This window comes from Drosophila arizonae, chromosome X (genome assembly GCF_054131065.1).
Source record: "Drosophila arizonae isolate 15081-1271.41 chromosome X, UAZ_ARI_1.0, whole genome shotgun sequence".
Taxonomy (NCBI): Eukaryota; Metazoa; Arthropoda; class Insecta; order Diptera; family Drosophilidae; genus Drosophila; species Drosophila arizonae.
This window is the reverse complement of record NC_142927.1, coordinates 30,258,055-30,273,721: the sequence shown is the minus strand read 5'-3', so window position 1 is coordinate 30,273,721 and position 15,667 is coordinate 30,258,055. Positions and strand designations below refer to the sequence as shown.

Genomic DNA, 15,667 nt, shown 5'->3' with positions numbered 1-15,667 from the left:
GTAATACATTTTGGAGCCTCGTTCAAATATGTAATTTTTTAAAAATATTCACAGTAATTAGTATTCAAGTGTGGAGCGGTAAGAGTATTTAAACGTAGACACAAAATACCAAATGCGAATTGCGTGTGTTTTCGCTCAGTGTAATTGCGATTGCGCCATATGCACCGAACATGTGCCGCTTAAACTGTGCCTCTCCAACTATTATTTGGAATTTTGCGCATGTCTTTCCAGCCCACTGTCGAGCACTGGCTCACTCTCTGCCCCTATCTCTATCTCTGCTTTGTCTCTGCCTCTGCCTCTGCCTCTGCCTCTGTCTATGGCTCTGGCTCGGACTGCGGCTCAGGCATGCCAGCCATGTTTTGAGCATGTTATTGTCCAGGCCCCAGCCAGCCTCGAGGTCCGCTTGGCATGCGAAGCACGCGCAAGCGCAGCATTTTTGAGGCGATGCCCAAAGCGAACCGTTGGGGTAGGACCGCTAAGGTGGCGACCGCTGCGCTGTTGTTGTTGTTGTTGTTGTTGTGGCGGCTATTGCTGCTAATACGTGTTGGCCACTTTCCCATGGACCCATGAAAAATCAATTAGAGTTTGCCGGCATTTCTGTTAGCTTCCCCAAAAACCAGAAGAAAAATCAGAAAAGGAAAAGGAAACAAAAGCGAGAGAAGAGGACAGAGAGACGTAAAGTAAATGCAGCGGACAGTGTAATTAAAATATTAATTTCCTGTCGTTATAAACCCAAAATTTAAGCTAGCAACAGCAACAACACAGCAAACGCCCTTGCAGTAGCAGAGGGAGTGACAGCGACTGCGACGGCGACGGCGACGGCGACGTTGACGTCAAATGCAGGCAGCGTAAAACATTAAGGCAATAGAGCGCAGCGCAGCAAGCGTAGAGCAAAGAGAGCGTGCAGCGAGGCAGAGGCAGAGAGACAAAGAGAGTGAGCGAGAGGGAATGGGAGCGGGAGAGGGAGAGCGTGTGTGAGGTGAACTTTGTAAGTTGTGAAAGAATAAACTAAATAAAAAGCAAAAACAAGTAAAGCGCAAAAAGTTTCAAGAATGTAAAATGAAATCATATTTGTGTCGCTCGGCATGTGCATGTGCATGTGCATGTGTGAGTGTTTGTGTTTGTGTGCATTGCTGCTTCTTGCAACTTGAGATAAATCCGTTATAATAACTCTGAGCAACTGGGCCGCAGTTGCAGTCGCAGTCGCAGTCGCAGTCGTAGTCACAGCCATTGCTACGGGAGACACGTTAAGGTGGCCTAAATGATGCCCGACAGGCAACACATGGATATGTGATATGCGATACCCTCTTACACACACACACACACACACACACACAGGTACACACCTTAAGTGTGTGCTGTGTTGTTGTTGATTGTATCTTTAGAGGATGCTTGGAAGATACCTGGAAGAGCGATGGTGACAGCAACTACGACAGCGGCAGCGACAGCGACAGCGACAGCGACAGCGACAGAGGCTTGTCTTTTGTTTTGCTTTATTTGTTCTGTTGCGCTTTGTTTTGTTTAGCTTTTCTGTTGCTGTTGCTGTGGCCCTGCCTCTTTACCTGTTGTACTTTTAGTCGCTTTTGGCATAGACGCTAAATATTTGCCTGCAACTGCAGCCAGCTGAAGTGCCCAAAACGCACGCAAGGATCAAGCGTAGCAGAGAAGGCGGCAGAGCGCGGCAGCATGTCAAGTGGAGGGATTAGCCGGCTGCATGAATAGACAGTTAATTACGTTTTGAGCTTGTCGCAGATCTGCAACACTGAATAAAGTACTAATATATGGGCCTGATTGCCATTAGGCATGTGTGTGTGTTTGTGTGTGTGTGCGTAAGTGTAAGTGATTTGGTAGCATAGAAATGCTCTAGCCGTCAATGCTTTAAGTGTTTTTTTACCTGTGCCGACGTCCGCTCAACACACACATACACACTCTCTCTCACTCTCCCTCTTTTTGAGAATTGAGAGACGCATTGACTGTATGCACATATACCCCTTGTATTTGTGTGCGTGTGTGTATATCAGTTTTGGGCATCTTTTATTGCTGGCTCACAGCTTTGCACTGTGAGGCCCAGCCTTTAGAGCTGCGCGCGCCAATAAGCCCCACTTGTTGTTGTTGTTGCTGCTGCTGCTGCTGCTGCTGGAGCTCCTTTGGGCAACGGCCGCAGTCGCAGCGTATAGACATACATAGCTGACTGTTGAGTCACGACACACACACAGACACACTCACACTCATACATTCCCATGCGCACCTTTTGTTCTTTTGTATGCTGCAGGGCATTAACAACAGGCTAAACAGCACTATCATGTGTGCGTGTGTGTGTTTGTATGTATACACAAGAGCATGGTACCTGCCTTTGCCGTCAGCGTCAGCGTCAGCGTCAGCGTCGACATCGGCGTCGGCGTCAATTGCTCGATTGCTTTACTTAACGTTCCGCTTGCTCGTTCTGTTGTTGTTGCTGCTGTCGCTGTCGCTGCCTGCTGCTTCTTCTTGTCATCTTCATTTTCTTGTTTTGCTTTTGCTCAAAATTCCTATTCCTTTTACTTCTCTGTTTGTGTGCACTCTTGAAGCTAGCGCAATTTGCCAGAGCTATTGTTTGTGCGCCCCTTGTGAGCGTCTCTGTGTATGTCTCTCTCCCTCTCTCTCTCTCTCTCTTCGCCTGTGTGTGTGCACATATCCTTTAATACAGAAAACTAAAAAGCAAAACTTTCCCGTTTTGAGTGTGCTGCACTTGCGCTGCGCTGCGTTGCGCTGCCGACAGGTACACCATGCTTGGCCGCTCTCCGCTCTCTGCTTTCTGCTCTCTGCTCTCTGCTCTGTGTTCTCTGGCGACGCTCGCTCTCTCGATTGCTTGCGCTTGAGCCAGCGTTTCGTTGCTCAGTCAGCTCAGTTCGCAGTTCGCAGCCGCAGCCGCAGTCGCAGTCGCAGTCGCTGTTTTAGTTTTTCAGTCTATGGCTGACTTTGTTCGCAAAGAGAGGTAAACGTTACGTGGACGCGTCGCGCTTTAAAAACAACGGGCAACAACAACAACAGCAACAATAATATTAATAACAAACCCAACTGTTGACCGGCAAACAATAAAAAAAATAAAAAAATCGAAAAGAAAACATCCTGAAACAAATCACGATAAATCTTTAACAACAATGATTCGTTGTTTTCTTTGGCGGTTCACCGTTAACTGACTAGCATTGGCCATGTGTGTGTGTGTGTGCTCGTGGGCTCCTTAGAGCTCATTAAATTGTAATTAAAAGCAACTAACAACAAGCAACAACAACAAATTATCTCAATAGAACAAGTCAAACAAAGTTTGCTACAAAAATCTGTTTGTCTACTTTGCTCAACTTGCCTTGTTACTCTTCTACCTCATCTGCCTCTTCTACCTCATCTGCCTCTTCTACCTCTTCTTCTTACTCTCCTTTTTGTGCACCTTGCAATTGCTTTAGTTGCACTGTAGTGCTACACATAACAGCGTTGCCAGATCACTGAATGCCTTCAAGCTTTTGTTGTTGTTGCTGTTTGAAAAATTGAAATGTTTGAACAAGTGAAACAAAAAAACGGTGGCAAAAACTATGCGCTATGCGTGTGTGTGTGAATGTGTGTGCGTCCGTCTGTATGTGAGTGTGTGCGTGTGTCTGTAGCGTGCACGCGTGTATGTGTGTGTGTGTGTGTGTGTGTGTGGTCAACATGCAACGTCAATGGCTACTGCAGCAGCCGTAAAAGCAACGAGCGACGACAACAGCGAAAATTTCTTTCGAAAGTGCTGAGAAATTGGTCAAACAACTTTTTACAGTTTTTTTTTTCTTTTTTTTTTTTTTTTTTTTGCTGTCGTAATTTATACCTTGGTCAATAAACAACAAAAACAACAACAGCAATAATCGCAATGCAATTGCTTTTGGTCTGCGAATACATACATATATGTATTATATTTTCTGTTGCTGTTGATTTTTTTTCCTGTTGCCCGTTTCGTATTGCGCGCATGCGCAGCAACATTTTTTTAACGTTTTTTTTTATTTTGCTCTTATTTTTTTTTTTTTGTTATGTGTGCGCCTTGTTGTTTGAACAGCGCTTGAAATAAATGCAATGTGCCACGGTCCAGGAGAAGGACAAGCATAGCGAACGCACAAACAACGAGCAACAACAACGACATAAACAAAACAAAGAACAAACAGCAAAATGCGCATCCTGAAGCAATGGTGAGTGGAGGTGTATTGGGTGTGTTGGGTGTATTGGACAGAGAGAGGAGACTCGACTCAATTCGATTTCATGAACTTTTTCAATCCAACAAATATTTCCGGCTTGAATCTAAATATTCAACTGCTGCATTTCAAGCACAAGATACATTTGTATCTATCACGTGCATGCATATGTATCGCTATGTACAATCGAATCTATGCATAGGTGTTTACTGAGTCGTCTCATACTGTTTACACTGTGCAACAGCAATTGAATGCGATTGCACTTTTAAAGCTAAATTAAATATTAAATGCAGTATATAAATATGTAGAAATAATTTGTAGATACTTTTTGTATTATATATACTATATATACGTAGTTAGTTAAACAGGCCCACTAGATACGTGTTAAGAATTTTATTAGATTTTTAATTAATTTATATATATATATAATATGGAACTAATTCGATATTTATCATTTATCGCATTTTTATATTTATTACCACCTTCCCTTCAAACTCCCTAATCAAATATTCCAGCATGTAAAGGAGGAGATTCCATCATTTATAATAGAGGAGGTTAGAGATAAGATTAAATTCAAACATCTACAAAAACTCTTGCTAAACATCAATTCCAAATGCAAATCAGCCTTGAGCAGAGGTGCCCCTTGTTGCTCGCCTAGTTGTGTCGGACAGTGTAATCGAAACATCTTCTGCCGGCGACTATTGTTGTGCACATGTCTATATATTATGCATATCATATATCTGTTAGATAGACATTCGCATTTCGTATGCAAAACACGCTGCCATTACGTACATAAAGATATACATATACATATGCATATGTATATGCATATGCATATCCATATGTATGTGTGTGTGTATTTCGTGGGCCGAAGTGCGCTCGCCCATACAAATGTCAGCATGCATTACATAAACCAAACGAAATACGCAGCACGAAGTGAGAAAAACAAAAACATTCTTGACATTGGGAAGAGGAACTAACTGGGGAAATGCGATCCGCTGATGCATATTCCACTGTGCATGTGGCAAGGAATTTGCGCAGCCATCAACAATTGCATTTCAAATATTTAGCCAATCTTTGGCCGACAAATTGAAGACGTGGCGAGGTGGCATAGTTGCCATGTCAGTTGTTGCCACGGTGCCTCAGCTTCAGCATCAGCCTCAGCCTCAGGCTCAAGCTCAGGCTCTACCTGCCACATCGCATGAAAAAGCCGAGCTATAAGCCGAAACCCAAAGCCAAACCCAAACCGAAACCGAAACCAAAACCGAAACCTGACCACAAAATCGGCCATCGACGTGTTGCATGGTTTGCGATTCGTGCCTCTGGAGACGCTTGGCTGATTGATTTGCCATTGGGGATGCTGTCGATTCCAGCGAATGCAGCTTGTGAGATAGAAGTCGAGCCGGACGACGAGCCGCAATCAGGAAATTGACACTTCACCAGCTGACAATGTTTTTCAGATTGTGGCAAGCAGGCCAAATCAAAATTGACTTTGATTTCTCCTCGCTCGGCTTGACCCCGCATTGCCTAACGCTCACTCAAGGCTTCACAAATATCCTACGTCGTTTCGGCTATTATCCCCCACCCATCGCTAAATAAAAAGATAAATATTCGCCGGCCCCATCAACTGCGCAAGCAAATCTCTGTCTCCCTCAATGAGCAAAGTTTTGGCCCGGCTTCAGCCTGTTAAGCGCTTTATCTGGAATGCTTTAGTCTTATGCTAATTTGCATTAATTATTCAGCCTGGCTCATACGTATGACACACACTTTAATTTCCCCCATTAGCAGCTAGAATTGGCCTCTGCTCGGCGCTTAAAGATTTCCCACTAATTGAAATGAAGTCCCTATTGGGCCCGCTTGGCAGCCACAGGCCTTATTAAATATGGATCCCCGCCTAGTGTTGCCTCAGACATGCTTCAGTCAGATTCATTAGCTTATTAATTGACAGTTGCAAAGCGACTGAATACAGTGCACAACTGAGTAACACTAATATGATTTCAGGTGTTCGATTGATGATAAGATATGAAACGTAAAAATTTGCATTATATACATATATACATATATAGATGACAATGATCATGCCAAAAATATTATGACAATAATAATAATAATAAATACAAACCAACAGTATTAATAATGATAGCAATCATATAATATTATGAACAATAATGAGGATAATACAAATGCTTATAATGACACTGATTTTTGGTTTCTTGATTGAGAGTCAAGCTTCAAAATGGAACCCTTCTCCTGTCCATGTCGGATTCGCCTTTGCTCTATTGTCTCTATAGTTTCTTCTTTAGTTTATCCGTCGGTGGGTCCTTTCTCTTGACCTACTTTCACAGTTTAGAAAATTATTCCCAGTATTTTTCCCAACTGGATTCGGCAGTTCTCCCAATCTTACTTGGGTTATTTCGAAAGTAATTATGATCCGAGTGCATTTGTATCACACCGATAGATAAAGGAATCATCTTCGGTAGGCAGCTTCGCATCGACTGCACTGGACATACCTCCGTTTCGCCCGATATACAATATCTAGTTGCGCTCTAGCACTATTAAGTTGAATGTTATCATTGCAGCATTGAGCGACAGGCTATGGACTCTGATGTATCTGCGTTCCATCAAAGACTCCCTTATGGCTACTGTTCTTCTCATCGATAGCTTTGACCTCTTTTTCTACTCATGTACTATATACAGCAGAATCCGGTTATAGCAACACTCAAGGAACCATTCTTATGTCCTAAAGATGCTATAGCCATATAAGTTTACTCATATAACTTTGTCTAGGCACCCGACCTTGCGTCGCAATAACCGTACAAACGCTTTAAGCTGAGTTATAATCGGCTTCTATGTTGTTCCCGGGTTACTTATAGACCTGTTTGCCTTGCATGTTAAAGCAGTTGGCTAACGCTTAGAAAGTTTACGTTCCTCATCAGTCCTTAAGATGTGTCTGCGTCTCTTTTCTTATCTCAAGCTCAGCTTGATTTGAGTAAGCTTATAACGATAATAATAATAACAGTAATAATAATAATAATAAAGATAGTTTATTTATAATCACTTAGGTAGTCAAGTGGCGATAATTTCAATAGCATTCCACTTCCCACTACGTAATTAGAGCTTTGTGCAGTTTAACGGAGTTCGTATTGAACTCGAACTGTTGAACTCGATGTACTGATTTCAATTTATTATTGTTAAGGCGAGGTGAATCAGAAGGTCTTGAGGCGTTTACCTGCTAAATTCGGTGACTCACTGTGGGACACACTCGTATTTATGTAGACAAAAATGAGGTGTGACTTGAGCTATATAATGTACAGAATATGAATAAGAATAGCTAATATATAAAAGATAGATATTTGAGAATTGCTATTCGTGGGCATTTCCTGTGGCGAGCTTTGTTAACTTGGCTCTTTTGCTGTCATTGCAGGCCACGTCGACGTTCCGGCTCCAGCATTGTGGTCATTGATGGCGATGATCTGAAGCCATGTCTGCCGGATGATTACATTAGCGGTCAGCACCACCATTTGCACCACCAGCAGCAGCAACAGCAGCAGCACCAGCAGCAGCAGCATTACCGCTCGCACTCAAGTGATATTAGGGAGATTGATCAGGAAATGCTGACCATGTTGTCGGTCAATCAAGATAACGGTAAGCCAAGCCACCTAATAGCTGTTAGCTGTTATCTCAGCTACCACTTGCCACATGCTACCTGCCACATGCCTCATGCCACATTATAATAAATGGATTTATCCGCCCGCAGGTCCACATCGCGAGATGGCCGTCGACTGCCCCGACACGTTTATAGCGCGCAACAAGACGCCACCCAGGTATCCGCCGCCCCGTCCGCCACAGGTAAGCAGAGCGAACCGCACACCGCCCACCGCCCACTAGCCACTGCCCCACCCAATCTAACAGCCACTAGAAATAAAAGAAGAAAACAATAGACATTGCCCTGCACCAGCAACAGTCGCTAACAACAACTAACAATAGTCACTAACAACAGCAACAACCACAATAAACACGTAGCACACCCAAAATGCATGCGCCTAGCTCACTCAACCACTGAAGCACACAATCACACAACCTCTCATTTCATTTCACATTGCATTGCTCACATGTACCACCTGCACCACGCATCATCCACCACACAGAAACACAACACCAACCACACAACAATCACCAGCATCATCGCCACCACCACCAGCACCACCAACACCAACCACACCACCAACAACACCACCCAGAAAACAACTAAAACTAAAAATGATCATGCTAACAAATTGTTAATTGTTGCATATCATTCTTCACATCAACATGAACAACAACAACAACAACTACTACAACATCATCATCAACAACAACAACAACACTCATCAAAAACAACAACAACAACAACTACAACAATTGCACTCGATGTGGCGACACAAAATTTATACAATCAAAAACAACAAACGAAATTGGAACAAATCGAAAACTATGAAAACGATCTGCAAACGGAACAGCAACAACAACAACAGCAACTGGCAGCAGCAACATCAGCAGCAACAACAGGCGCCCAAACAGCGCAACAGCAAATGCCCAGCTACAAGAAGCCAGCCGCAATAGACAGCAGCAACAATCACAGCAGCAGCAACAGCAACAGCAACAGCCACAGCAACAACAATGTTGCCGTCGAGCTGCTGTGCGTGGTGGATGAGATCTACTGCAAGGGCGACAGCTCGCCATCGTCGAACAGCTTCGATGATATGCTGAGCAAACAGACGCTGGAAACCTTTGAGACAATTGCCTATCGTCACCTGCAGCAGCAGCAGCAACTGACGACGAGCAACAGCAACAGCAACAGCAACACCAATAACAACAGCAACAGCGCCACCGTGACGCCCAATAGCAACAGCAACTCCTTGAACAGCACACGAAGCAGCAGCAACAGCTCCATGCACAACAGCAGCAACAGTCACAGCAGCAACAGCAACAGCAACAGCAACAGCCACAGCAGCAACATCAACAGCGCTGCAGCATCCACAGCGAGCAGCTCAACGATGCCGGATGATCTGAGCATGGCGCCACCTGGCTATGAGCCAGCCGGCAATCAGCTGCTCTTGCCGCAGGCCAAGCATCGCGAGCTGCCCGTCGACGTGCCCGATAGTTTCATTGAGATGGTCAAGGCGCCGCCGCGCTACCCGCCGCCGGCGCATCTATCATCGCGCGGCTCGCTGCTCTCGAATGCCAGCTCCTCGAACGCATCCACGGCGCAGACGACGCTCTCATCGCTGGGCGTGGTTGTTGCTGCGCCAGCTGCCATTGCTGCTGCTGCTGCTGCTGCTCCTGCTGCTGCTGCTGGCGGTGCCCTTGCCGCCATTGCTGGCGATGGCAAGCGTATTGCTGATGAGGTATATCAACAACCACAATAGTATTTCCAATTTAGTAACCTATTCAATTTCCACGTCGCACTTCGCCTGCTCTCTCTCTCTCTCTCTCTCTTAGTATGTCTATCTCTGTCCTAGTTTAAGTTTGACCACACGTAATTTGCCCAGTTGGCTGGCAGCAGCAATTGCCTTGCACAGCAGCAACATGACCGACATTCCTTACAAAGCACTCGATTAGCCCCCTTTAAAGCAGCATAGTTTTCTTTTTCCTTTTCACTATCTACCTCTCTCCCCCCACCCCTCCCTCTCTCTCTATCTGTGGCTCTCTGTGTCACATCAGTTGGCTTTCGCGCGTCATTCGCTGCCATTTTATGACATAAATCAGCAGCAATTTGCATTTCATCAGCATTTCCGCTGCATTGCAACTGCGCCCCGTCGCTTCTCACACATATCGCAGCAACAGTTGCTCTAGCTACAGCAGCAACTGTTGCTCGGCGACAACTTGCCACGTTTACCGCTGCAATTTCCGCAAGCTGCTCTCTTTTGCTTCCTTCTTCCAACCCTTGCCAGAGTCGTTAATCTCTGTTCATAATTTGTTCTGTGTAGCTTGAGCAATTTTGCCTTTGCTTTTCGTTCATCTCAAATATCGATAAATTTATTGACTGATTATAAAAGTTTCGTCTTCTGATTTGTGAAGCCATTCAGCAAAAGCAGCTTCGCTTGCCTTTGAGCTGACTGCGCGATACTCTGCTAGCCAACTAGGGGAGTTGATGCTGCAGTGACTGTAAAACTGTAACAGAATTTACTATCAATATACATGCATATTGAATATAACCCATAGGCCAACACAGAGCCTTTCAATGTGTGAACTCCTAAAAAAGTCGATTCGTAATATGCATATATATTTCATATATATATATATAAAATGTGGGTTATACAATCCCTTTCATTATAACTTGCAAACTTTGTTTATTGCGCAATTAGAGTGTAAAACAATCCAACTGCGTAAGCCGTAAGTCAATTAGTAGATTTTGCGAACTATTTAATAATTAAATGCAATACCGTATTCGTGTATATGTATGTGTGCGTATGTACATATGTATATATGTATGTATATATATACACTAAGTTAACTCGTTTCAATGCAATTGCCTCAATTAGTGTTAATTGTCGCAAAGCGATTCATCTGGTTCTTTTACCGTTATACGTATTGGTATTCCATTTAATGATTTAGTAGTTGGCCGAATATACATATGTATATGTATGTATATGTATACGCATTGTTGCCTATGCTCATAGCTAATAAGCTCTATTTGCAGAGCGCTCTGGCTATAGGTTTGCATCTTTGCTATTTCCAGCAAAATTCGTTGTTCTTTCCGTTTCTTTCCCATCCCCTCTCCCGCTCTCTTACTCTCTCTCGCTCTCCCTCTCTCTTTCATCATCTCTATCTCTCTTACGGGCTATTACTAATTATGAGCTCCAGCTTATTATGGCCCATCATCTAGTGTGCGGTGTCCAAGTCATTCACCTAACTCTATGTGCCCCCCTCTACTCTCCTCTGCTTCGCTCTGCCTCTTATTTTCTCTCTCTCTCTCTTTCGCTGTATTTCTCTGTGTTGCTCCTTTTATGGCTTTTTAATTTAATTCCTTCCTGACTGAGGCTCCGCTTACGCCCTTTGGCATTCGTTGGCAACGTCTCTGCGTCTGGCCTAATTTCCTTGGTTGTCAGCCGCTGGAGCTCGACTCTCGTTAGTAACATAATCCTGAGCTCTGCCAATGCCACGCCCTGCCGACTTCGTAGTACTGCAGTTGTGTCCATGTATATATTTGTTCATCTGTATATATATATACATATATGTATGTGTGTGTGTGCGTGTGTATCTATATAATTTAAACACAATTTATTGATAATAGAACAGGGAAGTTGATAAATTGCAGTGCTGAAGTGGACAAAGGTAAAATCAAGTAAAACGAAACTCGGCATTTAGTGATATTTATATAAACAAAAATTATAATAATAATAATAAAAAGAAGAAGTGACAAGAAAACTGACGATGCCTTGCTGCAAATTCTAATTAAATGGAATGTGACCCAGCAACATTTACCAGCAACAGCAACTGCAGCAGCAGCAGTAGCAGCAACAACAATATCAACAACATCCATACAAGTGCATTACTCTCGCTATCTATCTCGCTCTCTCTGTCACACACACATACACACACACAGAGATACAGACACAGACATCAATACATGCATGCATCCACATAGACGCAAAGACAACAAAAAACAATTTATAATTCCAAAGTAATGCATTTTTGTTTCATTTTGCTCTTCCCCCAACTCTTCTCTCTTTCTCTCTCTCTCTCTCTATGTGCAGCTCAATGGCAACTCGAAGCCTTTGCCACCGCCTCGTGATCATCTGCGCATCGAGAAGGATGGACGTCTCATTAACTGCGCCCCAGCACCACAGCTGCCAGACCGGCGAATACCCGGCAATGGCAGCGCCATTCAGCATCAGCACCAGCACCAGCAACAACAACAACAACAACAACAGCCACAGCCACAGCAAATAGCGCAAGTTGTGGCGCCAACGCTCGAGCAATTGGACAGCATTAGAAAATATCAGGTGAGCAAAATAAAATAAATATACATATGTAAACGATTATATATATGTGTATGTACAGTTCTTTATGTATGTATGTGTATACACATAGATTCATTCTGTGTATGCAACATGAAATTTCGAATTTGATTTTCGTTTGGCGCCTGCTGTTAGGCTATGCAAATCAGCCACGCAAGACTGCCCAGCCTCGTTCAGTGACTGTCAAACTGTAGGCATGTTCTTTTGATTGTAGCGGAACGTCTCTGTGTATCTAAGCAATACAGGAAAGGCAACAAATCATTTTTCTTTACATAATTACGATTTGAAATTAACTCCATATTGGTTTATGAATAAGTCAAACTTAGAACTTTTAAAAGGGTCAACTAAAATAATCTATAAAATAATTTCCATTATTTGCAGTGTATTTACAATTATATCTTACTCTGCCGATAATCTAATCCGATTTATATGATGTGTTGATTCTATAGACTGACGTTTATATTATTTATAGCCCCCATATGCACTACTACAGGGTATATTCGTTTTGTAGAACATATAGTTTATACACAAGGCAAAGATAAGCATGTGTTCATCAAGTCTCTAAATTCTATAGATTGATAAATATCGATTATGAAGGAATGTGAATACTAATACTATGAAAGACTATTAAGTAACTGACGTATTGACGTATTGTAGAGCTATACTACACTAAATAGCTTAAGTTGAGCAAATCAATATCAACTAGAATAAGTGTAATGGGGTAATGGGGTGTGACTATATACACGTATTGCATTGTAAATGTGGTACTTACAGTATACATATGTATGTATGCAAATGAATGTGTATTCCATATACGAACTGATATACCCTAACAAACACTCGCAGCTCTCTCTCTCTCTCTCTCTCTCTCTCTCTCTCTCTCTCTCCTTCAATGTGCATTCAAAGCTTTTCCACTTTGCCGTTTAACTATCGCACTCCCATTGAAGCGATCGAAAATGGTCAAAGTTTTCCACTGAGAACGCAATGGCTGTCAAACTGTGCGCAAAAGCAACGTCAATTGGGAAACATTGAACGAGGCGACGCGTCGTCACAGTCGAGTGCAGAGCGTCATTTAACATGCACAGCAAGTGGCAACAGTTCCGCATGCCGCACGCCGCACGCCGCATGCCGCACGCTCACCTTTGAATGTTAACCCTGCCCCGCCCACTGCGGCAGCAGCTTTGTTTGCCTCGGCGACAATGGACGACGCTGTTGACGGCGGCTATGGCAACGCTTCCGGTTCGACATTCGGCTTCTGCTTCTGCTTCGGTTGTTGGTGATTGACCATTGACCAAGTGGCGCCCAGTGCATGGCAAACCAATGCAGCCGTTGCTCTCAAACTGTTGCGCACCAAAACTCAACCATCTGCGTAGCAGGAACTGCCGCTGCTCTTAGCCAGTAAAACAATTACAAAGTTTACCGCACAAAGACAATGCAAACGAGGCAGCGCGCGCGCCTGGTCACTGGAGAGCGGGGGTGGCCCAATGGGAAGGGAGGGAGGTTTGGATAATGGGTAACGGGTAACGGGGAGAAGCGTGAATAAAAGTTGCTGAACAACTTTTTCTGTGCGCCGCACTTTTAACTTAATGCGAAAAGGGATAGCAGAGTGAGTAGTGGGTGAGAGGGGGCGAGGGATGGGGGCGGTCGGGGGTATGAGAGGAGGTCTGTAGAGACAGCGTCAAACAATAACAAGTAGTTAAATGCGTGGGCGGTATTTCGGCTTCAATATGGAGTGTGTGTGTGTGTGTGTGTGTGTGGGTGGGTGTGGGAGGGTGGAGACTGGGGGCGGTAGCTTGGCTGGGTCAGAGGCAGGGGCTGAGACAGGTAAGACATTACTCAAAAGGCCGCTGAACGAAGGAAATTTGCAGTAATTAATTATGCAAAGTTTTAATCGATGTGTGTGGACTGTGGGAGGGGCAGCTGTTGGCTCAGGTGGACGAGAGAGGGATAGAGCGAGAGAGCGAGAGAGAAAAGAGCTCCACAGTTGACTTGTTAAACAACAGCAAGTCGGAAAGGTAAAGCCAAATGTATAATTAATTAAAAAGCCAAAACGAAATAGGCAAACAGCTAAAGAGCCACTGAAGCGCAGCGAGCAGCTCAAACTGTACAATTAATGGGCTAACACAGACAGAAAGAGATAGATAGAGAGAGAGAGAAAGAGGGAGGGAGAGATTTGGATTTCTAAGCTATATATATATATATATATATATATATATGGCTGACCCATATATGAATTATTATTTACGATGCATGAAGTCTACTCGAATTTTGTTAGCTTGGTATTACCCTAGAGCTGGAGCTTGGCTTAATCACAATTGCAATGGGGCTAACGGCAACTAAATCATTGCCTCTGAGCTCTTGAGTGAAAACTTGTAGAAAATTCCTAGGGAAAACTGTTTATCTAGGCGCTATTTAGGCATTTGCCTGTCTATGTATCCCCCGTCAGTCCACAGTTTAGCAGATCATCTTTACGAGCTCGAAACAAGTTCATTCAGAAATGAGTGAAAGCATCAATGTCTATGGTAGGTCACCAGATGATCTGAACTATCGACTCCCACATATTCCGAAGTATTTTGGAATAAACTAAAAAGGAATATTAGTGGACAATATGTTTTATAGCCAAGTCTTCCATTAAATTCCCCCTCATCATATAGTGAATAATATAAGAAAAGTTGAATAACCTTCAAGAGAACTTAAATATGTTTCGTAAATTGCAAATTGTAATACGAGTTTACCCTGTCGACTCTGTTGAAACTAATGTAAAAGTTAAATATATTTAATATATACATATGTATATGTACTACTCGATTTGGAATGTATGTAAATACTTCTTGAACTAGACATGAAGGCATGACAGCCATACGAATCATATACATATATTTTAGGTTTGTGGTAATCTTCCAGTTAATGCAAATCTCGAACTCTACCTGCTGCAACAACAGCTATCTTTGTCTCTCTCGCGCTATCACGTCATACAATATTATCGATGCGAGATTTGTAGTTATTTTATATATCATTGATCATTATTGAATTTAAATTGCATAGCATTCTATATCCCATACCCAATTTACATGAAAATCAATATACCCTGTTGAGTTCAGCTGTTTAAGCATACGGCATAAGCACTTGACTAGTCTCTCTCTCTCTCTCTCACTCTCACTGTGACTCTATCTCGCACTCTGTCGTCATATTCTGAGGAGATGCAACTGCATTTTTTGCTTTTTATTGCCTTTATCCTATTTTTTGCTGTTGTTTTGTTTTTGCCATGCCAACGAAGTTGAGTGGAAATCAAACAATTGCATTTGTTTTTCTGTTAAATGTTGGGCGTATTCATTTGCGGATTGACCTGTTGTTGGCTGTAAATGGGCCGGGTATACCGTTAAACAAAGGGGTTGTCAATGTTGTTGTTGTCAAATACGCTTTCCTCAGGGGCTTTGCAGTGTTTTACTTTTGTTTTTGTTGTTGTTGTTG

At 43.2% G+C, this 15,667-nt stretch overlaps 1 protein-coding gene across 11 annotated transcripts in view; it reads left to right on the top strand.

Annotated features, from left to right (window-relative positions):
- sdt (MAGUK p55 family member stardust) overlaps positions 1-15,667 on the top strand; it is an 84,601-nt gene that overhangs the window by 56,009 nt on the left and 12,925 nt on the right. For 5 of the 11 annotated variants that reach the window (XM_089475770.1, XM_089475769.1, XM_089475771.1 and 2 more), the window contains 4 exons: positions 7,618-7,838; positions 7,951-8,042; positions 8,342-9,580; positions 11,933-12,181. In XM_089475770.1, coding sequence (XP_089331896.1) covers positions 7,618-7,838; positions 7,951-8,042; positions 8,342-9,580; positions 11,933-12,181 — 1,801 coding nt within the window. Of the gene's footprint in view, positions 1-2,867; positions 2,975-4,060; positions 4,191-7,617; positions 7,839-7,950; positions 8,043-8,341; positions 9,581-11,932; positions 12,182-15,667 lie in introns of those variants that run through there. The other 6 variants (XM_089475773.1, XM_089475777.1, XM_089475775.1 and 3 more) reach the window with 4 other exon arrangements.